This window comes from Hylobates moloch, unplaced genomic scaffold (assembly GCF_009828535.3).
Source record: "Hylobates moloch isolate HMO894 unplaced genomic scaffold, HMol_V3 SCAFFOLD_27, whole genome shotgun sequence".
Lineage (NCBI taxonomy): Eukaryota > Metazoa > Chordata > Mammalia > Primates > Hylobatidae > Hylobates > Hylobates moloch.
This window is the reverse complement of record NW_026652302.1, coordinates 1,933,068-1,959,084: the sequence shown is the minus strand read 5'-3', so window position 1 is coordinate 1,959,084 and position 26,017 is coordinate 1,933,068. Positions and strand designations below refer to the sequence as shown.

The 26,017-nt window shown below is 33.3% G+C and overlaps 1 protein-coding gene across 1 annotated transcript in view; it reads left to right on the top strand.

Moving 5' to 3' along the window:
* LOC116463085 (syntaxin-binding protein 5-like) overlaps positions 1-26,017 on the top strand; it is a 184,223-nt gene that overhangs the window by 117,888 nt on the left and 40,318 nt on the right. The window contains exons 17-21 of the mRNA XM_032146044.2: positions 6,855-6,980; positions 9,053-9,204; positions 15,750-15,815; positions 20,508-20,567; positions 20,666-20,713. Of these exons, the coding sequence (XP_032001935.1) occupies positions 6,855-6,980; positions 9,053-9,204; positions 15,750-15,815; positions 20,508-20,567; positions 20,666-20,713 (452 nt within the window). The remainder of the gene's footprint in view (positions 1-6,854; positions 6,981-9,052; positions 9,205-15,749; positions 15,816-20,507; positions 20,568-20,665; positions 20,714-26,017) is intronic.

The following is a 26,017-nucleotide window of genomic DNA, read 5'->3' as shown; positions in this document are numbered from 1 at the left end:
CCTCCAAGTGTTCTTAGGCATGTGGCCAGAGATCCAGCAGTATAAAACATTAAATTCTTTTCCTACCTGAAGAAAAAACACCATCAATGCACTGCTTTCTCATGACAAGATAGGTCAGAGGAAACAGTACTGATAGGAGAAGCAGTACTGTTTGGACCAGAGTGACAAGACCTCTTACCTTGGCTTTCTAGGTTAAAGTTAAAGGCCGGCCTGATAGGTGAGTCTTTGTCCTCTGTTCTTAGAAAGGCCTTTTTTTCCAGTTTTTTTACTGACTGAAAAAACAAAGATAATAATTAAGGCAGCAACCAGCAGCAGCCGTTAAAACCAGCAAACCAAAATGCAGAGTGCAACAGTACCCAAATCCATTTTAAAGGTAATACTGACTTAGTTCTGCAATTATGAATTTTCTTTATTGTTCATGGACCTGAGATTATGGTATGGCCATCTTTCTTGTTTGGGAGGACTTTTCATACTTGTGATGGAATGTCACGGCACACTATTAATCTTCTGTAATTATTTAATAGAATGTCACTTAATATAGGAATTCCTTTTAAGCTGATGGTTAGTCCCAGTAGACAGAGAGTCTCATTAGCCAATCCATTAATGATATATGTGAGGAGAGTCCTTTTTGTTGTTGGCATTAATTGTTGTCTTTTGTGTATGGATACACTTTGCCAATCCTGGGATATACACACAATAACATCTTAACAGTTTTTTCTGAATCCTGAAATAACTAGTGACTGTGATTTGATTTTTTTTCCTTTTGAATATCACTGTGGAACCCTAGGTATTTTTTGTAGGCAATTTGTTTTAACTTACTGTATTTAATCAACTTAACGTGATTTTGTCACGTTTTCTAGAGGGAGCTTCTTTTAAGTTAGTATTTGTGTCTTTTTAACACCACCTCAGAACTTTTGTGACCATCCTTAATTTCTGTCAGGATGTTCTAGACTTGCTTTGAGTACTACTTGCCTTCACAGGATAACAGACCAAAATATGATCTTTAGAAATGTTTGTAACATTATTTTTAATAAGCAGTATATTGTTATAGTAGACCACCCGTTAACAAGAGCTAAAAAAAATGGGGGAGTTGTTTTTTAAAAACAGTCATTAAAACTCTTTTATTTTTCATTGAGTTTTTACATTACTGTGTAATGTAAATAAATAATTTTAAGTCTCTTACCCAAACCACTCTTCTCCTATAATTTGATTAGCCTGGAATTATTCCATTTGATATTATTTATCTGTTAACAAAAGTAAGTCCAAAATTGCAGTATTAAAATTACCACTGATAGTAAAACACTACATGAATAGTAAAATATGACAGCTGTCCTTTAGACCTTTGAGCATATGACAAGTGATGCATAAGGCAATTACATTGTTTTGAGTTACTTTAATAATTTTTCTTCTATTTTGGTTTTTTGTACACTAACCTCATGTATAATAAAACTTTATAACAACTAACCTCATGTATAATAAAACTTTATAAATTCATTTTATCTTGAGACTGTTGATGTTTTAAAGGACAGTTCTTTTTGGAAGTAGCATTTGGTGTCGGATAGAGGTAAACTGCCCTGTCAGTATGTTTTATGAAATGGATGGAACTTTGAAGCAGTTCAGACTTTAAAGACACACATAGGAGATTCAGCCAGAGTCCTGTCACCTGTAATTGCTTACTAGAATCTATGAAGGAGCCCAGTAATTATACTTCTCTTTACCTATCTGGATTCTTTTTTTTTTTTTTTTTTTTTTTTAAAGAGACAGGGTCTCGCTCTGTTGCCCATGCTGGAGTACAGTGGCGTGATCACAGCTCACTGCAGCCACGACCTCCTGGGCTCAATCAGTCCTCCCAACTCAGCTTCCCATGTAGCTGGGACTACAAGCGCACACCACGATGCCCAGCTAATTTTGTATTTTTTTACAGAGATGGGTTTTCGGCATGTTACCCAGGCTGATCTCAAACTTGGAGGCAATCTGCCTGCCTCGGCCTCCGAAAGTGCTGGGATTACAGATGTTAGCCACTGTGTCTGGCCCCCATCTGTATTCTTAACACATTAAGAAATAAAATAATTTCAGATGGTGACTAAAAATATCACCTTAATTATTGTTAAAGGTAAAGATGCCAACTAGCACAAGAGCCAGGTAGGTTTCCTGGTACTGACTGACCTGTATACAGAGATAGCCTTATCCTCCCGGTCATGGCAGTATTAAGAACACTGTCTTTGCAGCAGCAGAAAAGAAAATGCATCCCTGGGCAGACTTGCTCCCAAATGAACACAGGTTGAGAGGAAAATGAGAGGGCTACATTAATTATTTCCGTATTTACCAGCTACATAGGGACTGTACCATTCCTGGGATAGAGTTAGAGGGTAGAGAGAAGCCCAGGAGTTCCACTGACACTCAAGAAAATACAACAGATGTGGAGAAGCAGTCCTGCTAATTTGAGTGTGTGTTTATATGTGTGTGTGTGTGTGTGTGTGTGTGTGTGCGCGCGCGCGCGCGTGTGCACACATGCCTGATTTTTGTTTTTGGCAGTGGTGGGGGGTGGTTTGGCTGGTCACATAAATACAAATTCTAACTTTAATAGATAATGTTATATATTGTTACATCAAGTTATACATTTAAATTACAACATTACTTAAAATTTTAAGTATTGATTTTTAAAATTAGAAATATAAACAAATCATAGTAAAAAATATCATAAAGTAATGGCTCTATTGGTACAGTTATGGTTATTTTGATCCTTTTTCTGGATTTTAGAGAAAACCCAAGAACAAGAACGCATGGGAAGATTGTAAACATAGGGACTGCATGATAACTATTTCCTTTTCTAAAGTGATTATCTTAAAATTAATTTAGTAATAATAATTCTCTAGTATTACCTTACTAAAGGACCAATTTTTGGAGACAGTCATGAGAGAGATAACTAATCTTTTAGTAGAATATTGTATAAGCTAGTGAAAGACATAAAGTACAAGTTTTGGACATTTTTGTCTAAAATCTATATATTAGTAATTTTTTAAAAATCACAAACAACTTATACCTCATTTTTTTCCTTTAATAGTCTTCACATAAATGCAGATATTTATTAACTTCACATTGTTTTAGTCCACAGTCCTAGAGGCCAGTTTCTTAAAGTAAGAAGTATAACAAAAATTGATGTTAAAATATAATTAATATTGAGGCTTTTTTCATATAAAATGCCTTTGTACACAATTGGTTTATTTGAAGAAACATTTTAAAAGCAGCTGTTTAAGACCAAGGAAGGGGATTGATTGAGACCAGGAGTTCAAGACCAGTCTGGATAACATAGTAAGACACCATCTCTATAATAAGGCTTTTTAAAAAATTAGCCAGACATGGCGACATCACCTGTAGGCTGAAGTGGGAGGATTGCCTGAGCCCAGGAGTTCAAGGTCACAGTGAGCTATGATCATAGCTGCACTCCAGCCAGGGTGACAGAGTGAGATTCTGTCTCTTAAAAAAAGAGGTAAAAAAGAAAAGGCAGCTGTTTGACTTGTTTCTTTTAGCAATGAAATTTTATGTTTTTGAATTATTTTTATTGTCCTTTTGCAAGGTACTTGCGCAATCATTTTGAAACCGTGAGGCTCTACACGTCACTTTAACATTTAAAATACATTTGTACAAATTATGGAGCTCTTTATAAAACTTTTTCCTTAAAAAGTAAACAAATTAACTTGAATATATTAAAAAAATTAAAATGATACCATAACCATTTAGAATAAAGCATAACACCCTCTTCCCATTTCATATTTTTAAAATGTAACTTACCTGCTTTCATTTCTTGGCTTAGGTTTCTCATGCTTTACCATTTTGCATCATGTTTGGCTGCTTTTTTATTTTTACTTAAGAACGTTTTTTGTTTCCTTATACTAACTAAAATAAGAAATCCATGAGTTCTGTGTGTCCTGGTCACTTAAATCTTAAATGTGCCCATATATGCACTTCTAAAATTATCCCTGGAATGCCTGGTTCTGCTCTTGAGAATTTGTTGTGAACATTTAATATGCCAGAGGGAGAGAGGAAACTTCCTTGACCCTTACCTTCTATACCTAATTCATAGAGAAGATAGACCACTCAGACCCTTCAGTCTACTCCTGTGTCAAGGCTGACTCTGGGAAGAAATGAAATGCCTCAGTTGTTACTCTATCGCTTGAGATGGAGAGCTGTAGCTGCTTAGTGGGTATTTCCCTGAGAATAATTCAGAAATTTTGCATCAGCCAGTGTGGAGTTCTGAATGCATTGCCTTGCAAACCTTGACCAGCCAGAAGTGAACTATAGATCAATTCGTATAAGCAGTGCCCTCAGTGATTCACATTTACCCTGAAGTCTGAACAACTTTTGCTGTTTCCTAGCATGTATGTCATCAAAACATGAGGTGCCATGGTCTTCCTCATTAGAAGTACTAACTAAATGATTCAGAAGGGTTCTTACCTCTGAGTTTGGTGGCAGGAAATTCAACATTGAGTAGTCTTCCTGCTGTTCTTTCACACACTGTCATTTCAAGGCAGAAGCCTTAAGAATTGCTGAAGTAACGAGGCTTTGCATATGTTTTGCTACAGCAATTACTAGGCAAAGAGTTGTACAATCAAAACTGTTTTTAACTTAAAGTCATAGTAGAGTTTTTTACAATAAAAGCAGTCACACACTAAAATGGTTCACATTTTTTAAAAAAAAAAATGTCTTTCAAGTACACTTGAAGTTTTCTGGTACAAGTATAGCAGGTATTGTTTCAGAAGGTCTCACACTCTTTTAAACCCCTCTTTAACTCTTCCTTTCTAAAATCCTAATGACAAGTTTAGTTCAGCATGGACTTAACTATTCATGAGGTTTGGGAATAGATTTGACTACCTGCTGATTAGTTTCACTTGTAGTTCTCTACCATCATCTCAAACTTAACCCCATAGTCTCCTAAAACTACCTCTTTATCCCTCCCTCCCTCCCTTCCTTCTATGATTGTACGTTCACTGTGTCTTCTTTTCTTCCTCTACCCTGCCTCTACTCAACCTTCAATTCATACAGTAAATATTGAGTACCTCTTTTGTGCCAGTGTTAAAAGTATTAATAGCTGCAAGGTTTCTGCCTTCCTGAAATGTAAAGCCTTGTCTATGCTTACTCCATTAATGTGTTTCAATCTCTCTTTTTCTTGTTTCACATCAGAATCACATGAACTTCCCAACTGGTGTCCCTGTTCTACTTCGTCTTACCTATGTTCACCAAATTAATCTTCCCCAAATATTTCTTATCAACCTTCACTGGCTTTTAATTCTTCTTCTTTTTTTTTTTTTTGAGACGGAGATCTCACTCTGTCGCCCAGGCTGGAGTGCAGTGGTGCCATCTCAGCCCACTGCAACCTCCGCTTCCCAGGTTCAGGCGATTCTCCTGCCTCAGCCTCCCGAGTAGCTGGGATTACAGGCGCTTGCCACCACACCCGGGTAATTTTTGTATTTTTAGTAGAGACGGAGTTTCGCCATGTTGGCCAGGCTAGTCTCGAACTCTTGACCTTAAATGATCTGCCCACCTTGGCCTCCCAAAGTGCTCTGATTATAGGTGTGAGCCACTGCACCTGGCCTGTCTTAATTCTTTAATAATGAAAATATATTACCTTTGTCTAATTTGACCATCTACAAAGTAGTTTTCATAGGCAGTCACAATTTCCTCACATTGTGACTAGGTAGTAATAGTCCCACTTTCTAGGTGAAAAGACAGCTGGCGAGTAACAGAATCAGTACTTAAAGTCCAGCTTGCTGAGAGTTCTTTCTACCAACATCAAACCTTTGTGGACAGGACCTGAAGACCCTCTAAAGTCTGGCCCTGGCCTGTCTTGCTGTCTTCTCACTTTTACTACACACTCCTACCACTGTGGCCAAACTTAACACTTACCAATCTTTGATCATGGGTTTTCTGTCTGAGTGTGTTCTGCAAGAGCATTTTTTGTAGCATTATCCAGCAATTATTAAAAAAGAGTCTCTGTGATCAAAAATACTGTCACCTCAAAGTCAAGATAGATTTGTTTTATAGTCAAAGTAGGCACACACACACACACAGATCAATTGCTCATATTTGTTTTAACTCATTTTTTTAACTTGTTTTTGGACAGTTTTCGTTTTGTTACTTCATGTTTTTAAGTTTTGTTTGTTTGTTTGTTTGTTTTTTGAGACAGAGTTTCGCTGTTGTTGCCCAGGCTGGAGTGCAATGGCGCGATCTGGGCTCACTGCAACTTCTGCCTCCCGGGTTCAAGCGATTCTCCTGCCTCAGCCTCCAGAGTAGTTGGGACTACAGACACATGCCACCACACCAGGCTAATTTTTGTATTTTTGGTAGAGACAGAGTTTCACCATGTTGACCAGGATGGTCTTGAACTCCTGACCTCAGGTGATCCGCCCTTCTCGGCTTCCCAAAGTGCTGGGATTACAGGCGTGAGCCACTGCGCCCAGCCGTTTCTAACCTGCTTTTCTGACTTACATTTTTTTCTAACTTGATTTTTTTTTCTCCTCTTAATCCCTGGACTGCCGCTTCTCTTCATCTTTCTCCCCAGCCCTCCCTGCCTTCTTTCCTTTCTCCCTCTTCTTCCTCCTCACTTCTTATTTTCTCTTCTTTTTCTTCACTCCTGTTGTCCTCCCCCACTTTACATGTAGAGTTTGCATATGAGTTATTTTTGTTAATTACGTACTTAGTCCCTCCCTCCAACTAGGTTAAATGCTTCTAGATAACAGGATTCTGATTTTTATATATTTAAGTATCTAGTATCGTTTCATATAAAAAGTTATTTATAATCATATAGGCCAATAGTTGAAAATGGTTTAAAGATACCATGTTTTCTTTTATTTTAGGGTTAAAAACTCACCACTTAAACAGTCTCCAGGTTATCAGACAGAACTAGTTATTCAGTTGGTTTGGGTGGGTGGAGAACCACCACAACAAATAACCAGCCTGGCAGTCAATTCTTCCTATGGACTGTAAGTATAACTTATGTTTTTTTCTAAGTCTCTTCATAGTATTCCATATGTCATTTTGTTTCTAAAAATAGAAAGGATGGTCTTTGTTATATCGTCACCTAAAAAGGCATTCTATAACTTTAATTTCAGACCAAATTCACTGTTTATTTGGAACATAATTTTATTCTGAATAACTTACTTTGGGTATGCATGCACTATTTCCTGATGTAAAGTTAAATGCGTCATGGACCAATAAATTATTTGTGGTGAAGTTTTGAAGTCAGTATATCCTCTCCTAAATATACTCCCAGAAATAATTTTCTTATTAATAATTACTATAATGGAAATCTAACAATATGAATCCAGAAAACTGTTATGAAACTGATTTTTGTAAATGTTGAAGTGTAGTTGTGTAATTTTTCTTTCTACTTCCAATTAACTTGTATAAATTGTAAAAGCATGACAATAATTAATATTCATCTATACTATAGTATACTTGTTTTATTTATCAATTCGTGCCTTCAGCCATATAGTGTTAATTATACATATTTTTATTACAATATGATAGACTTATAAAGCATTTGTTATTTTCTTGTTTCAGAAATCAACACTGCAGTGTAAGAAACTGCTTCCTAACTGTTCAGTCCCAGAGCTATTTATCATGTGTAGTTCATTGTCTCCTTGCTTGATGCTAGCCCTAGGGACTCATTCATTTTTTTTCTTGCTGGTAGCTCCCACCACCTACTCTGTCTCTTGCAGCTGTACAGTTAGCCCTCTGTATCCACCTATTCTATCCATGGATTCAACGAACTGCAGATGAAAAATATTCAGAAAATATAACCAAAAAAATACAACAATTAAAAAAAATTTTTAAATACAATATGAAAACTATTTATATAGCATTTCCATTGTATTAGGTATAATTAAATAATCTCAAGATGATTTAAAGTATATGGGAGACTGTACATTGGTTACATGCAAATTTTATGCCATTTTGTATTGAGGACTTGAACATCCGCAGATTTTAGTATCTGGGGGGGTCCTGGAACCAAGCTTCTGAAGAAACCAAGAGACAACTGTACATCAAACTAACACTGGCTACAGTCTGAGATAGTCTTCTTTCATATCTTTTATTTGCTGCCACACAATGTAAGAGCACAAACTTTCTTCTTTTAAATATTTATTTTCCACAACCGTAAAGAAAACGTAGGAAATGAGAAAAAGAACCAGTAGGAAGTTTCAAAGGAAGTTGCAAATCAATCTATTACAGACCTCACTAGGCTTACAGTTGTATTTTGTTTGGCCCTTTCTGTGTATTTTTAGAATTTTAATTAGTTACCAAGACTATATAAATCCATACTTAGAGCTCCAACTTAAAAATCTGATTATGTGGCTGTGTCCATGTTTCTGCATGGCAGCTTCAGCTGGAACTGAGTTGAAGCTTTTCCTCATTAGATGTGCCATACAATCTTAAGTAACCATGGTGCTTACGTGTCCTCTTTTACTTAGTTGTATAGCTCTCTATACGTGTCAGTTTTCCATTCCTGGCTTAAAAGATCTTAAAAGAATAAATTTCCTTGATTCATAATCGATTGGTTTATAGTTCCTGACTCAAAATTGAGAAGGTATTTAGAACACCCCAAAGGGCCTCCAAGATGTATGCTTTCTACTTTTTATTCTTGACTTGAGTGATTACCAAAACTTACCCCAAAGTATAATCTCCTACTTGCCTAATAGAAGGGAATGTCTCCCACCCATGAAGAGCTCAAAATGCCCCCAACGTAGAAAAATAGATGTTGCATTGCAAGATCTGAGAGATTTATATCTCTGATCAAGTTTCAACTCCTATGCCAAATATTTTTATAAGTAATACAGTTGATTGATTTAGTGATATTAAATAATGTCTGCAGAAGATCTAAACAGTTCCATGAGTAGGCATATGTAACCTGTATTTCAGTTCCTATAGTTGTCTTTTGTTTCAAAGAATTTTCTGAAAGACCCACCATGCTGCTTTCTTCAGCCTTATAGACTGTAGTACATTTTCTTGGAATTATTTGTTTGTGCTAAAATGTTTGTTATTTTCCTATTCCCAGGGTGGTTTTTGGCAATTGCAATGGCATTGCTATGGTTGACTACCTCCAGAAAGCAGTGCTGCTCAACCTGGGCACTATTGAATTATATGGCTCTAATGATCCTTATCGGAGAGAACCCCGATCTCCTCGTAAATCTCGACAGCCTTCAGGAGGTAAAAAGAAAAGAAAATCCTGAGCTTTAGGATTTCTATAAATGCTGGCTTACTTTTGTGAATATAAGTATTATATTTAGGTAAATAGCTTGCCTGATTTAGTCTGTATATATAAACTGCCAAAAACTAGCAAAAGGTGTGAGTCTTATTTTTGTTTTCTATAGTTGTGGTTTTGCTTTTTTTTTTTTTGAGACAGGGTCTCACTCTGTCACCCAGACTGGTGTGCAGTAGTGCCTTCACTGCAGCCTTGACCTCTTGGGCTCAGGTGATCCTCCCACCTGAGCCCTCTGAGTAGCTGGGACCATAGGCACATGCCACCACACTCAGCTGATTTTTTGTATTTTTTGTACAGATGGAGTTTTGTCATGTTGCCCAGGCTGGTGTCAAACACCTGGACTCAAGCAATCACCTGCCTCAGCCTCCCAAAGTACTGGGATTACAGGCGTGAGGCACCACACCCAGCCTGCTTTTCTTTTTAATATTCTAGGATTTTATTGCACATTGAGAAAGAACCACAGGATCAAACTTTTCAGCTAAAATATAATGACAGGAATATTTGTATAATTATTATATAAAAAAAGTTACTTTCTAAGTTTTTGCTCCTTTTCATTGTTTGGTTTTTGTGAGACCAGTGATTTATTGTTTAAACCATTTAATTCAAAGGAATCATTCCCATGTGAGAAAAAAAGGAAAATGCAAAAGTAAATTTTATTTCTTTGAAAATATACCATTCTCAGATAGCTTTGATTAAATGTAAGCCCACACTCATTGAGAATTCTGTTTATAGAGTTCTTTTATGTTTGCTAGGTAATTAGTCTTAATTTTAAATGTTCTACCATAATACTTCAAGGTACACATGTATACTTAGCCAGTACTTCTTGCCCTTTTTTTTATTTCATGACACACACAAAAAGATGGCATTTGATATATGGCACACAGGGTACACTAATGAGACTTCAGTTGTAACTGGCCTGCAGGATCCAGTTTCCCCAGGGCCTGTCCTGCCCAGCTGGACCAGAGATTGAGGGCAACCTATTTGGGGCATGCTTAACTCATTCGCAGAATACCCAGTGTGTATTGAAACACCGTTTGGGAAGCTCTGGTCTTTACTTCCTAACTCAGTCCCCTCTGAATTAAAATTCATTCTGCAAATCATTTTTCTGTTGTGTTTGGTACATTATTAACTAATACTGCAAATTTTACAATTCATGGGGGAAAAAAATGAGGGGATATAGACCTTTCTATTACTTTGGCTTGATGATTGAATTTTTCTTTTCAAAGTTTTGTTTTTCCATTTTTGTTTGAATATGATCATTTTGTCATGTAGTATCTTCAGCAGAGATTGTTGTCCCAACCATACCATTCTAGTATTTTTGTCTCCTTTTACTTCTTCCGCTTTTCATTGCTTCACTAAGGTGTGCTGATTGTGACTTCTTGCATGTGCGGCCTTTCTAGCTTATATTCTGAATCTATGAAAAAACTACGTTCTTCTCTTTTAAGTAAGTCATTTATGCCTTGGCATGTTTGTTCTTTGTAAAATCATTGGGAGTTTTTGTGTTCATTTTTAAAAGAGCTTATTAAAACATTCTGTGTCTAAAGCACTGTACTCATTACTTAGATTCATCTCATGACATGTATATGAAAACAGCTATTTAAGTACTTGTGCCCCAGTTCTATTTCTTTATAAAGGCAAGATACTAATATTTAATGCTAGAATGTTAGAAAATTATCATGATAGAGAAGAAATATTTTTTGAAGATAAAACCTTTAGTTTATTTTACAAATGTGGTAAAAATTTCACTATCCATAAAATTAACCTCTTTTCTCCATTATACCTTATACTAGCTTATGTAAAATTGCTAGAAATTAAATGCCTAGATTTATCTAAAAATAGAGACTGATTTTTACCATCTAATTTTAAAAATACTTTTTAAAATTTCATCGCATCCTACATTATTCTCCAGTAAACCTCATAATACATATTATTTATATTATTATTTGCTTTATTTTGTTATTGAAGAATTAGCTATTTAGGCACAGGAGAACTATTTGAGTTTTTCTTTATTAGTTTAAGATATTTACCCATTGTTATGTCTCACTTTGTCAATATTTAGGGTTGTGTTTTAAATGAAAATTAAAATTATATTAAAGTATGTTTTAAAATAACATCTTAAGAATATTTCTGACTCTAATCCCCCCAAATTTATAAATATTTGAAATAAAATTAAATATAGAATGATTGGTATAAAAATTCTTTGTCATGATGTAAAAAATAATATTCTTCCTAACACATATATTTTATAACATGTTCTTAGGTGTAGACCAAATATCATCAAATTGTTCTTCAGGCTTTTTTAAAAGAACAGTTTGGAGAAATTTTTTTGTTTTGCTACAAATAGATTCTGATATATTTTTATAAAGAATGTAGTTCACATGAATTTTAAGACAAAACTGTTTAGGCTAAGTTTAAATGTGTCATAGCTGTATTACAATACAGTTGCATTATTGAGTAAAATATAGGCTGTGTTTTCATAGTAAAAATTCTAAAACTGTCACAAGGACAAACAGTAATGAAGTATTTCAGCTACCCATATACTGCTAAAAATCTGATTCTACTAAAAATGAACTGTAGGATAATATATATATATAGTTTTGCTGCTCATTTTATCATTCAGTAGAATGATAAAACTACTAATGATTGTGTGTATATTAAATATACTAATGATTCTGTGTATATTAGTAGAAAGCAGAACTAAGTAACTTTGAGTGCTACATTAAGAAGAATCATTTTTCTCTCTGGAAACTATGAAAGCTATTATAATAATAAAGAGAAACTAAATCCTAAGGTCCTTTATGTAAATGAGGCAGACCAAGCAATAATGAAAAGAATATCAAGATAATTGGTGAATTTAAAAGGGATCCCCAGTTGGTGAAGGTCAAACATTTTACATTTCAGTTGATTTGAAGCACTAATTAGTCAGAATTCTAGAATGAGTTGCTATGTGCATATAGAAAATAGAAATGATCAATAGAAGTCAGCGGAAGTTCACTAAAAGTAAGTTGTAGCAAAATCAGTTTTACTTTTTTAATCTGGTAGCTACATTGATGACTTATGGCAGTCTGTTGACATAATGTTGCCTGAAGTTAATGAGGTATTGATAATTACTTTTACGATATTTTTGTGAACCAGACAGGTAGAAGTGACCTAAATACCTAGTTCAGTTTAATGATGGAAAGACTAATTAAACCAAGAGTCAACAAACTATTGTCTGTAGGCCAAAACCAGCCTAGTGCCTGATTTTGTAAATACAGTTTTATTGGAAAAATACCATGTTTATTTGTTATGTGTTGTCTATAGCTGCTTTTGTGCTGCAACAGAACAGCTGAATATTTGGTTTTGGCTGAAAAAGCCTGAACTATTTATTACTTGGATCTTTACAGAAAACATTTACCAGCCCTCTCAATTAAACCATGGTACTGGATTAATGTGTAGTCTAATTACCTTGATGTAGTGTGCCCCAGTTAATGGATATATTGTGTTGAATAACATAGGATTATGTTTTGTTGAATATTTTAAATAGTAAATGTAGCTTCCTGTCTGGACTTTTGAAAGAGAAGATATGCTTATAAGAATGGTCACTATTTAAAAGGGGGAGGTAGGTATTGCATTTGATGGCAGAGTAACAACTTAAAAAGATAATTTATAGGTAGAAACAGTAAATTTAAACCAAAGAAATGAGATTTATCAGCAATACATGTTGAGTCCTGAGCTTAGGTTATAAAGATTGATTGTTTACATATAGAACAGAAAACAGAGTGAAACATAATTGGAGATTTTGTTTAAGCACACCTAAGTTTAAATCTCTGTTTTATAAGTTTGTGATACTAGAAAGGATATTTCTTTGAAGCTCAATGTCCTCATTTATAAAATGAAGATGGTGACTCCCTCATAAAGTTGGTGTGATTATTAAGTGAGAGGACACATGTGGCATACCTAATCATGTGAGTGAACATTGCTGGCTTTCAGGTGGTTGTTTTGTTATTGTTTATCACAACTTCGTATGTGCCGGTAATGTGGCAGAACTGCTGAATATATTAATGTGAGAAGTTTAGAACAGTTAAAATTACAGTTCTATGTTTATGTTGTATTTTCTTCTCATTTTTAAATCAGGGTATTATAAAAAGCAGATTTTGTCCTAAAGCATGCAGAGCTTTTCTACCAGTAAAAAAAAAAAAAAACTCTAAGAGTGGCAATTAAGTGGACCATTTCTATAAGTAATTAGGTTTTCGTTCCTGTATAAAATGCCTACAACACTCAGTGCCTCAGTTTCTTCTTCTGTAAAATGAGAATAATACTATCTACTTCATTTGCTGCTGTTAGGGTTAAATGAATTAAGCACTTAAAACCATGTCTGGCACATAGTAAATACTCAGTAAATGTCACTTAAGACCACTTAGCTAATTGGGTTGAGTGAGATAGGTTTGAACAGAGCCTAGGTAGCTGTATTGCTAGGAATATTTGTTGAAGGGATTCTGTCAGTAACAGAGGGGATGGATTAGGTTACATGCTATGAAATTATTTCACATGTATTCACTCAACCATTCAACAGATGTTGAGGCTACCATGTGCTATGCGTCATTATAGGCAGCAAAACAGACAAAATTCTCTACCGTCACAGAACTCATGTTCTACTGGAAGAGACACACACTTAAGAAGATAAGTAATATACAGTAGATTACATTAATAGTGCCGAGGGGAAAAGTAATTGAAGGAGGATTTGAAATATCAATGATGGAGTGTTAAATTTTAAAAAATAGAGTGTCTAGATGATTTCAGGTTTAAAGAAAGTGAGAGAGCTATTACCCATGAGGATGTCTGGGAAAACAATCGAACAAAAAACATTTCATGCAAGAGAACAAGCACAATTTGCTCTGAAGCAGTACACCTGGTGAGTTCAGGGAACAATGAAGAGTCAGTGTGGCTGGAGATGAGAGAGTACCAGTGCTGGGCAAGTCAGTGAAAGCAGCAGATAGTCTGAGAGGTAACAGGATACAGTATACTGTAGGATCATCTACATCACCCAACCAAGTAGGGTTGGACTTTGACTTTTACCCTGAGTGAGATGAAGGCACTGAATGGATTTTTAGCTTATTTAACAGTTGTTTAATATCTAAACTAAATCCTCTCTATCCACATTCTGTAATTCAACTCCTAAATGTTTCTTCCTCAGCCTTTTTAAGAATAACCATATCATATAAGTTTAATAACTTTTTTAGTCAATAAGTCCAGTAATTATATCATAAGGACCCTCAACTCAAACCTCAAAGTGGTTTCCCCTAAGTACAATCTTTAGTAGCAGTTGACAGAAATACCAAGGGGATAAAATTTCAAATTTGACCATTTTTATTCAGTACTAGTCACATCATAAAACTGGAGTATGTTATCACTACTGTTTGGAGATCCTCTATCTTAGTGTTCTATCAATAAAGAGTACATGTATATAAACAAATATTTTATCAAAGATTAGATGCATACCTATAATTACATCTATCATCTTAGAACTATAAAAACCAGGTTTTCTTCCAGGACCATTAGTTTGATGAAGATCTTTTTTAAAACTACTAATTCTCAGGCTGGGCATGGTGGCTCACACCTGTAATCCCAGCACTTTGGGAGGCCTAGGTGGGTGGATCACTGGAAGTCAGGAATTCGAGACCAACCTGGCCAACATGGTGAAACCCCATCCCTACTAAAAATACAAAAAAATTAGCCAGGCATGGTGGGGCGCACCTGTAGTCCCAGCTACTTGGGAGGCCGAGACAGGAGAATCACTTGAACCTAGGATGTGCAGGTTGCAGTCAGCCGAGATTGCACCACTGCACTCCAGCCTAGGTGACAGAGGGAAACTCCATCTTAAAAAACAAACAAAAAAAATAATTCTCATTCAAGAACTTACTGTCTAATGAAAAAAACTAATATGTGCCTCAAAATAGGAAACTTTTCTTAGAAGCTAAATTCAGTACTCATGTTCTCAGGAAATGTTACTTTGAAAGCTTTCTCAGTGACTGTTGGAAATTTGACATCATGTCTTTTACCAAAGTAATAGAAAAGCAGATACTAGTGATACATACACATCCTGTTCATCGATGTGACACCTGACTTCTGAGGCTCGGACATGTGACTCCTTGCTCAGCTAGTTCAAACTCTTGATGTGTTTTTGTTTGTTTATAATGTTTAGACAATTTGCAGGGGTTTTTATAACTTCAATCACCAGCCAAATTTATAACATATTAATTGTTTACTTTGTATTTTATCATAGATTATATTTGTATTTGTTTTAACTGATGAATGCTGTATTAGTTTGAGGTATTTTAATATAAAACGTTTCTATCTCAAACCCAATGAGCCTGGTATCAGTACCACAGTCTGTTAATTTATTGGGTTCTTTTAAATGGACAGTAGTTAAATGTATACTATAAATAAAAGACAAAACTGCACTTATGTAAATGTATGGGTTGATTTGTTTTTTGTTTTTGTTTTGTAGCCGGTCTGTGTGATATTAGTGAAGGGACAGTTGTTCCAGAGGATCGCTGCAAATCTCCAACTTCTGGTAATTTGTTTTTTTTTTATTTCATTAATAATTGTGATTCTGCAAAATCCAAGATAGCATACCAGTGTACATTTTGATAGATATGCATTTAAAATAAATCTACAAAAACTTTTGTGTCATGTATTTAGTCTTAAAATCTTAACTGCATTCTTTGAATTCTGATTAAGTGGAAAGAAATGTAGCTTGTGCTAAATAAAAATCCAAAACTTTACCTGCTGAGAATCATGTAATTGTTTATTTGACTTTCTTATATTTACACCTTTTTTAGAGAAAATATGTTTTACTCCTTGCCATTGGATCAAATGTCTTAGTTATCTACAATCTTTTAAATGTTATGAAAAATGTTTAACACTTATAATCTAATTATGAGTGTAGACAATTTGAATAATTATAGACTAGTTGTATTTTTATTTATGATGAAAATAGTTTCTGATATATTTATAGGTGTATTAAAACAGTTCTTATTTCTTATCTATAAATGGGTCTTTATGTGACCTATGTGTATATTAACATTTCAAAAGAGTATTATTTTTATTATCTTTGGAGACCTTAAAATTAAGAAGATCTTGAATTTATTTTATTTTGGTGGATTGATCCTTTTCTAATCCTTCAGAAAGTTAATATTATTCACCAGTTTTCTAGTGAAAAGATCATTCTTAGCATAAGTAACACTGTTGTTAAGACAGGTTTTGATCCTTCCATAGCTGGTATGCTACATCAGAAACAATTGTAAGAAAGGGAAATATTGAGAAGGGTATTTTGTTTTACTCCCTCACATTTTAGTGTAATATTTTATTATATCTAAGACTGCAAAGGCTTTTATGATGTTTGCCTTTTACAATTGCATTTTCCTGATATTAAACTAGTCGATTATTTCTGTAAGTTAAAATGTACCTATGCTAGGTACAACATTGGTAGAATTAAGTTTGAATGAATAATATGAAGCATGAACTGTTTTCTATCTCCTAGGACTGTTTATTTCTGAATTTGGAATTTAGAATTGTAATATCTTTTAGTTCTTACTCTTCTTCTAACTACATAAAATAATGTTCTGTCCTTCTCGTCTTCCCCAAAATCCACGTAAATGCATTTGTCAATATGTTAAGGATATAAGCCAGGGTGAACAAATTGGACATGGAACATGTAATATATTACACTTAAATATATTAAATACCATGGAAGATGTGTTTTAATAAGATTCAGCCCAAATAAATTAGTATTCCTTTTTATCCTGGGCCAGACTTTCAAAAAGTGGATACATCTAGCCCTTTGAAATAAACAAGTGATATTTGTAGATAAGTGTATATTTAAATCTAAGCATATGAATATAAAAAGTAAATAAAGGTTAAAAACCCTGTAAATTCTAATAACAGAGAAACTCAGACATGGTTCAGCATTTTCAAATATATTTTGCTCTTTGGTCCATGTGAAAAGGAAAGTAATAGAGAAATTATGATGTCCCTAGATATTTCATTGCTATCTCAGTATGTTGGAAATGCAAAGTAAAAATTGCGACTTCAAAAAATCATTGATAAATCATGTATTCTTATCATTAGATATAGAAACCTTTGTTTAGTCTTTGATTATGCTCTGAAAAACATAAGAATTCTCTGAGACATTATGTCAGTTTCTACATATCAGGAAATGCTGTTTTTTAACAAAAAGTCAAACTTTAATAGGGAATAGTTGTTTCAGATAGCAGGAGATAGCAGTTATGCACAACTAGTAAGAGCATTACAGTAGAAACTAGAGTGAGATTCTGGAAAACTATGTTAATATATGTAATTTTGACACTGCATTTTTATAGTTCGTGTGTGTCTTTCTCAACTTGTCCATGTAAAAATTGTTGATAGTAATTTTTGCCGTCTATTATGGGTTGTCTTACTCTGTATATTTGTAACTTTTTTTAACCTTCATTCCTGTTAACATTCTAATAGGAAAATAAAGAAATAATTTATTATTACCCCTCTGGCCAACACATGCAAATTCTACTACTTTGCGATGGTCAAAAAAGAATAACAGATGGGATGAATTTGAAGTGAATCAAAAAAGCCACAAGGGGATCATGTTTTAAAAAACATAAAAATTAGTAATTAAATGACAAGCCTCAAGTAGTTTCCACAATGAGAGTGATATAAAAAGGTAAAATAGTTAAGTGATGCATTGTAGATTATTAAAACCGATATAGCTAATATAAAATAAGTTGGTATTTATGGGAAAAGAAGAAATGTATAAAGTGGGTTGGGAGTTAAAATGAGTCTCTCATAAATATTAAGAGGAAGACCAATATAGAAATATAAAGTAGCCATATGCGTTTATCAAAACCAGTAAGTTCATTTAAAATAATTCATATATGAAGGGAAACTTTTGAAAACCTTTTAAATCTCATAATCAAGATTTGTGATCTCAACTGTTTAGTTAATTAAAATCAAAGCTATCTTCAGAAATCATCATGAGAAAAATCCATGTAATGCGTATAGTTTGCCCTTTTCATTTATTTTTACGTAAACCAGTGGTCCCCCAATAGAGAAAGTTAATTCTGCCTACTGAACATAGGCATCCTGAACAAATGAAGGGGAAGACTTTCATTTGATCTTTATGTCAAAGAACTCATGTTGCTTCACTGAACAATTTAGTAATATTGGAATTTTTTTAGTACTGCATGCAAATATATATATATATATATACACACATACATACACACACACGCACACACACACACAAACAAGTCATGTTAAAATAAATTTTTAAATTGTTAGGTTATTTCAAGCTGAAAAAAACCCAGGGCCACCCATACCATGGTGTAAACGGTGCCTTCAAGTGCAGTCATGATTCAAATGAAATCATGAAAAAACAATAAGCTGTAGATATTATCTGTGTTTCATTGTAGAAATTTAGTAAATATATTCAAATAGGATAAGCAGAAAACTATTTTGGAGCTTTTGCATGAGCTGTCACTGAAGTTATAACAATCAGTAGTAAGTATTTTTAGTTAGAAGAAAAATAAACCTCCTTGTTTTATTTACATTACAGCCTCTGTTGCCTTCTTGTATTTGAAAATATCAAATATTTTTATAATTTTATTATGTATAGATATGTTATCCTGCTATTGCTTTGATATCAAAACTAGTATCAATAATACATTTTTGTACATTCATGTGGCTATTTTGTAGAGATGATAGTGATACTTTAAAATATATATAACATACAACCATTATTTAGAATTACATTCAGAATTATATTTATATTAAAAACAACTGTACCTATTTATGTTCCTGGAAATGTTACTGAGCTCGGTGTTACCTGTGCGATATTTTTTGAAGTGAGATTTATGAGGATCTGTAAATGATGTTTAGCAAAAATAACATGGACTTTAAAAAAGTGACCTTCTAAGACCACTATAAAAGTAATGGTTCTGCCAATGCTGGCAGGTTTTACTCGGTCAGAGAAAAGCTGTCAAGGACATTCACCACTTGACCAAGGGAAGGAAGTACAATTTTATTGGGAAGTGTTATATGTGGTGTCAAATTTTGACCTGATTCATTAAGATTCAGTGCTTTTACTGGGATATTTTTAAAGCAGAGAAAGAAAACCTTTTTATCTACTTCCAATTACATTCTAGGTATTTGCCTCTGGCAGAAAAGCTTTATGAATTCAGCAAATACTTACTTAGAGAATTCTACGTGTAACACACTCCACTGATCACAAAAGAGATACAAAAATGAATCAAATGTGGTCCCTGCCTTTTGGAAGTTCATTCCAGTGAGGAAGGTCATATGTGCATAAATCTAAAATAATAAGGTATTAAGTGGTTAGCATCATATAAGAAATATATAGATAAAACATTAAGGGAACTCAAAGGAGAAGAAGTGATTTATAGCTGAGGAGACTGTGAAAAATTGAATGGATGAGGTATTGAGATGTGGCTTTAAAGAATAGATGTCCAAAAATGATCAACCAAAATACTACTTGGGATCACATTTATAATAAAAGATATATTGTAAATTAAATAAATACTATGAGAAATTAGAAATACTTTTAAGAAAAAAATTACCCAAAAAATCTTAAAGAAATATTAGGTAAGATTATGTGATAATATTGGGAGTCACAGCCAAAATAAAATTAAATATTCTTACCTCCATAAGTTTAAGTAGACATTTGAACATATCTACAAATACAAGTATTATCTTCACTATTTTAAAGATCCCTTATTGTACATTTTAAAGATTTCTATGATATGTAGTAGAATGAATATATAGTTTTAAACTGTCAGTCTAACTCTAAAATAACAAGTTTTACCAGCAAATTTATAGTACAAGATCTTGGTTCTGCTAGAGAAACCTTATTCAGTTAATACTATTAAGAATTCCAGATTTTTTCAAAGAAACAGTTAAACACTATTTATAGTTTTTTACTATATTTTCTAACATCTAATATACCAAGATTTTGCCAAATTGTTGTAGAGTTAATATTTATATATGGGTCTACCATGAAAGATACTGCACTACTTATTACTATACTGTAATAGTGTAAGAACTGTTATTTACTATATACATGGCCTCTTCTTGTGGTCACTAACATGATAACTTGTTTTGAAAGTTACGAGATTTTTATTTGTACATTTTTCTTGTTACAACTCAGTATTTATGACTGACCATGTATCTGTTCCTTCCATTGTCTTCATTTGTGTAGGTTCTTCATCACCACACAATTCAGATGATGAACAAAAAATGAATAATTTTATAGAAAAGGGTATAGTATCTTGATTTTAAAGTATTTTCTTTTATGTTTAATTTATTTAGTTTACTTTGAATAGATTTTGACATTTTATATCAAAATATTATTTTCAGTGAAGACCAAAAGCAGAAAGTTTTCCAAGATGGTAGCCAGTGATATAGGTAGGAAATAGAAATTTCTATTTTGTTTCTAATCCTTGCTATATGCAGTGCTAACCCAACACTAGAAAATTATCCAGTGCATTGCGTTTTTGTGTGAATTTGTTGTTCCTATGCTAAAAAATAATCTCTTGGGCTGTGTCTCTTCTAAACTCATTGGGGCAATAATTATTAAAAATCAGTTCAATTGGGTTGCAGTTCTTTCTCTGACTTACAGTGTGAATTTCTCTGTTAATTTTATTTTTGCTTTACATAAAGCAGGGTTCAATTTATGCCATAAGTAACACAATTTTATACTCTCAAGTTTTGAAGCAATTGTTTCTTTATAGTTTTATTTGTGTTTTTTCTACCTTTATTCCATCTCTGTCATATTTTCAAGACCCTGTATTTCAAGGAAATGGTTTTCCAAAAGATTGACTCTTTCAGTCTATAATCTGTACCGCCTTTGGCAAGGTTAAATAGGAATTTTCTAGGACTGCCCCTGCTCCCTCACCGCAAGTAAAAAATGCATTGCTTCTTGTGATTGTTTTTGTGAATATATGTTGAGATGAATTACTCAGTCCAAAGTTCTCAAAGTTTAAAATTAGGGAACAAAATATATAATCAAACTTTGAGGACATAATCAAATTAGGGTTTTAAGGTCAGGAAAGTTCAGATGTTCTCCAAAGATTTTTAAAGTCTTGAAAAACACTTTTAGAAAAAGAGGATAAATTTGATCTTTGATTTAAATTCCAAATTTTTATCATAGTCATTTTATTATTTCCTCCCAAAACCTCTAGCACATATTCTTTGAATTCAGTCAGATTAGAGGAATTTCTAGGCAGATGGAATAGTTTTACTTTTTCTCAACTGATAATGTTTTAGATATGCTTAAATTTTCAAAAATTCTTAGAAGTAACATCCATGTTGTCTGTATTTTGTAAATTGAACCCTGTTTAGTCATATTAACGGTGGCTGACTGTTAGCCCCTTGTCATATTTTAAATAAGGTGGTTTATTCTTGGGCAAAGGGCTCTTCATTTATGGAGAATCAATTATTTGTATTTGTGGGGTTTTAGTGACTCTTTTGGTAATAGTTAAATCACTGTAATTATGTACTAGCACTATGGCACAATAGTCTTTAACCAATTTCATTTATTGTGTATTCTATCTTAATAGTACATTATAGGTTCTTTTGTTGTCATATTATGCAAAAAGAAAAGATTTTCCTACTTACATTTTACTAAACAACTTTTAGAATTAAATTACCTAGGGATTTTACCTTGCATGAAAGGGACTTCGTACATAATTAAATTTTTAAAAACAATTTTTCTGTCTTATATTTTGTGCTGGGGTTCTATTTATTAAATGTACTGACTACCTTCCCATTTTTTCTGTGTTTTAAATAGAATATGTAACATGGAATACTTGAGCTTGACTATTTGAAAGACTACATTAGAAAATTTATCAGTGTTGATGTTATTGGAAGGATAGTTCTTTGATGACATTCTTGCTTTATTTTTTTCTTATTGGTGAGTTTTACTTTTTGTCATGCCAGTTTCTGTAGTTATATATTTTGGGGAAAGCATGTTATGTTAACTTCATTCAGCTTTTGAAAATTTTGGTAGTACAGTTATGCATAATTATTTTTAAACCTCAGGAAGCATTGTTATATCCTTTGGCTTTGTTTGGAACCTTTCAGTGTGTTTTTTTTTTAATCACAAGATTTGGGTATATAGAAGGAAAGTTAGTGTCACAATTTTTTTCTTCTTTCAAAGGGAGACTGCCCCATTTTAGACTGTAAAGTTTTTGCATTTGAAAAACTAACACATTAGTTTAACTCCCTACATTAGTATTTAGTTTTGTTACAAGAATTAGCATAAAATATGCTATTGAAAAACATAAAATGTCAATGAAACATTGGAAAAAAACTCATAGATCTTCTGAGGACCTCTCTGTCAAGACTGGTATTTTGTGCATGAAGCTGTGGTGTCAAAAGTATTAGGACTTCTTGAGCATTCTGAACTCACCTTATCATCCAATCTGGTACCTGCTATGAAGTATCCTGAACCTCATGAACTTACCACCTCTTCTTCCTCAATATACAAGCATTTATAGCTTCAACTTATAAGTAGTTATACAGTGGCTGGGAAAACATAAGAATTAGTACCTCCGGGGTTACACTAGTAAAAGAGCCACCTTTGTATGGAAGGTGAGTAAATAGCTTTGCCCTGAAAGTTTGCCCCTGAGTTTTACCTGTTCTTTGAGAGTAACTGCTGCTGGTGTCAGTTTGTGTGTGTGGGTGTGTTGTGGGTGGGTGGTACAGGATGGCAGTCAATTTAATGGTTAACCCAAGCATGGGAAATCAACCACCCTACCTTTTTTTTTTAACTGCCTGACAGTACAGCTGAGATAGCTGAGACTATAGTGATAAGCTTTTTGAATGTATTTAGCGTTTATCTTATAATTTTTCTGGCATTTGCCAGCTTTTTATAAATAATTTTTCTCAATCCACACAATAATCCCAGTGGGTTAGTTACTACCATTTCCCTGTTTTACAGATAAGGAAACTGAATATAAGTAATGTATTTGTTGGTACACAGCTAATAAATGAGAGCAGGATTTACACTCCACAGTCTGTCCTCTTAAACACTGTGCTGTGTTATCTCTTAATACAATTTACAGAAAACTAAAGGATTCAAAAGCAAATTCATGGTGTGATTAATAACCAGATAATTTGGTTATGGCCCTGTTCTATCTACACAATAATCTGGAAAAAAAAAGATTAAGTTCTGTGTTAGAGCCAGATCATGGATGCCATCTTGGTACCCATCACTCAAGTATAATATAGTGTCTAGAAGTCTACCTTCCTCAAAGACTAGACTCAAAGGAAGGATAACTACAGCAAACTCTGGAGTACCCCAGCCCATCTACCCAAAGTGTAACTTCTTAGTTTATTTCCTGATTAAAAACTAAATCAGATGAATAATCCTGACAATGACCTTGATCTTGCATAAGAAGAGCAGCCTATAAAAAAATAGCTTTAGTCTTGTGAGTTTGACAGCAAAAACATAGCAGAATATAAAGTAATTGCAGCATCCACAAAGAAAGCTTCGTGCATGTAGTATGTATGCATATGGTAATTTGTTTTGCCTGTGGATATGTTATAAATTTTTGTTAGTAAAATCTTGATTACCAACATTTTCAAAATCCATAGTTTTTCCTGTACTGCTATAAATCACTTAGAAAATAAGATAGGTTATCAATTTTTTATTTACTCGTTGTTTTACACAAATTTGAAAGTATAGAGTTTTGCAAAGCTTTTTGTTATTTTTAATTCATATAAAATAGTCCTACAATGCGTATCTTTGTTAACAATGTATTAATCAAATTTTTCATGATATCCTTATGAATAAAATACAGCCTACATGCTAGCATTGTTTGATAAATTTGAAACTACATGATTAAACTTTTCTAAAGATTATTCTGTTTTATTATGGTTTTGTTTCACGCTAAAAGTAGATTTCTAGCTGGAACCCATAGTCTGTGACCTGGCCTATACCCAGTTTTATTACTAATTTTCTTATAGAAGGAATGATTACTAAATTCCTTCTGGTTACATGAAGTTGTGAGGGGAAAATAATACTAAGGATAAAAAATAATGACTCAAAATTATGGTTACTTAAACGAGTGCTTTGCCAAAAACAAGTAGAAATAATAGCTTCATTTATTGGGCACCTCCTAAATTCTAGACACTATACCAGGTATTTTTTATGTAGTATTTATTAATAGAGGGAAAATTATATTTCCAAGGTTACTTTTATCTCTCTAATTCTGAGTTAGCATAGTTATTTAGATAAGGGTTAACTTAGCAAAAACTGGAATAATTTTTGAATTCAGTTTAAATGACAATAATGTTCGTTCAAGTGCTGTTTTTATTAGTTCTCTTATCACATGAATCTTAGTGATTCCTTTTTTAAAGTTTTCCAACATAACTAAAATCTTCTCTTTGTTGTTTTATTCTACATCCCTAACTCATTAACTCACACAATTTTAAAGCAGTTCTAACACCTTTATTTTTCAAGAAAATAAATTGAATGTCAGAGATGTTAAGTGACACATCCAAAGTAATGCCCCATGGTAATGACTTAGGACTGGAATCCAGGCTTCTTGAGTCTTGTTTTACTATGTATAGCATGTTTCACACTTCATACTCAACTATCCACTTTTTCTTTCTCATGTGATTGCTTTTTCTTGTGTGTCTTCTCAATTCTTTTGTATCTACAAGTTAAAAAATAAATTCACAAAGGTTCATTTAGATTTGTTGCCATATGAATGAAAAAGTGTGTATTAAGTTGTATTTTAAGTTATCTAATTATTTTATTCATTGTAAAACTCAAAATAGTGCTGGTATTTCTACTTTACATTCCCCAGTATTCACCCTGAAACGTGGCTATTGAATTTGTAGAATTTAGCTTTTATATTCAATCCACAAGATGGCTATTGAAAGAAGAGACGCTCAGTTTGAAAGGGATGATTAGTAGTGTACAGTGGTACCATTTTTACAGGTGATTTTAATATTTTCTATTTTGAAAGAAAATTATTTCTTGCCCTTAATTGGTCAAGAACTAAATTTTATAGGCAGATACTTCAAAATTACTATGTGAGTCTGAGTACTAACAAATTTTTTCTTTTTTAGAATGAATAAAAATTGGAAAGTATTGGTATATTGTATATTTAAATTTAAATTTTACTTTTGAATGTATTTTCTGTCAAATTTCTTAATAAAATGTGCTAGAAAGTCTGTGTTTCATATTCCTGTACTTACTGTATATGTACTTATTCCTCTGTTGAACTGTCTTTTTTTACATTAAAAGGATATGCAATGACCTTTCTAGAAATAACCTGTAGTTTGCTTCCTAGCATAAAGAAAAGTAGTCTGAGTTACATTACTGAAATAAACCTTTGTCAACTATTATTTGAACAAAACTATAAATTTGGCAATTTATGTTCTGTCATTACTTATTTTATTAGTTTGTTAGAACAGCCACCCCAAAATACCACAGACTGGGAGGCTTAAACAATTCGGAAGGTTGGAAGTCCAAGATCAAGGTGTCAGTGGGTTTGATTTCTTCTGATGCCTCTCTCCTTGGCTTGCAGACGGCTGCATTCTCATTGTATCCCCACATGGGTTTCTGTGCAGAGCACAACCCTGGTATCTGTGTATCCACATTTCTTCTTATAAGAACCAATCAAATTGGATTAGAGCCTAGCCTAAGGGCATCATTTTAACTTAATCACTTCTTTAAAGGCCCTGTCTCCAGATACA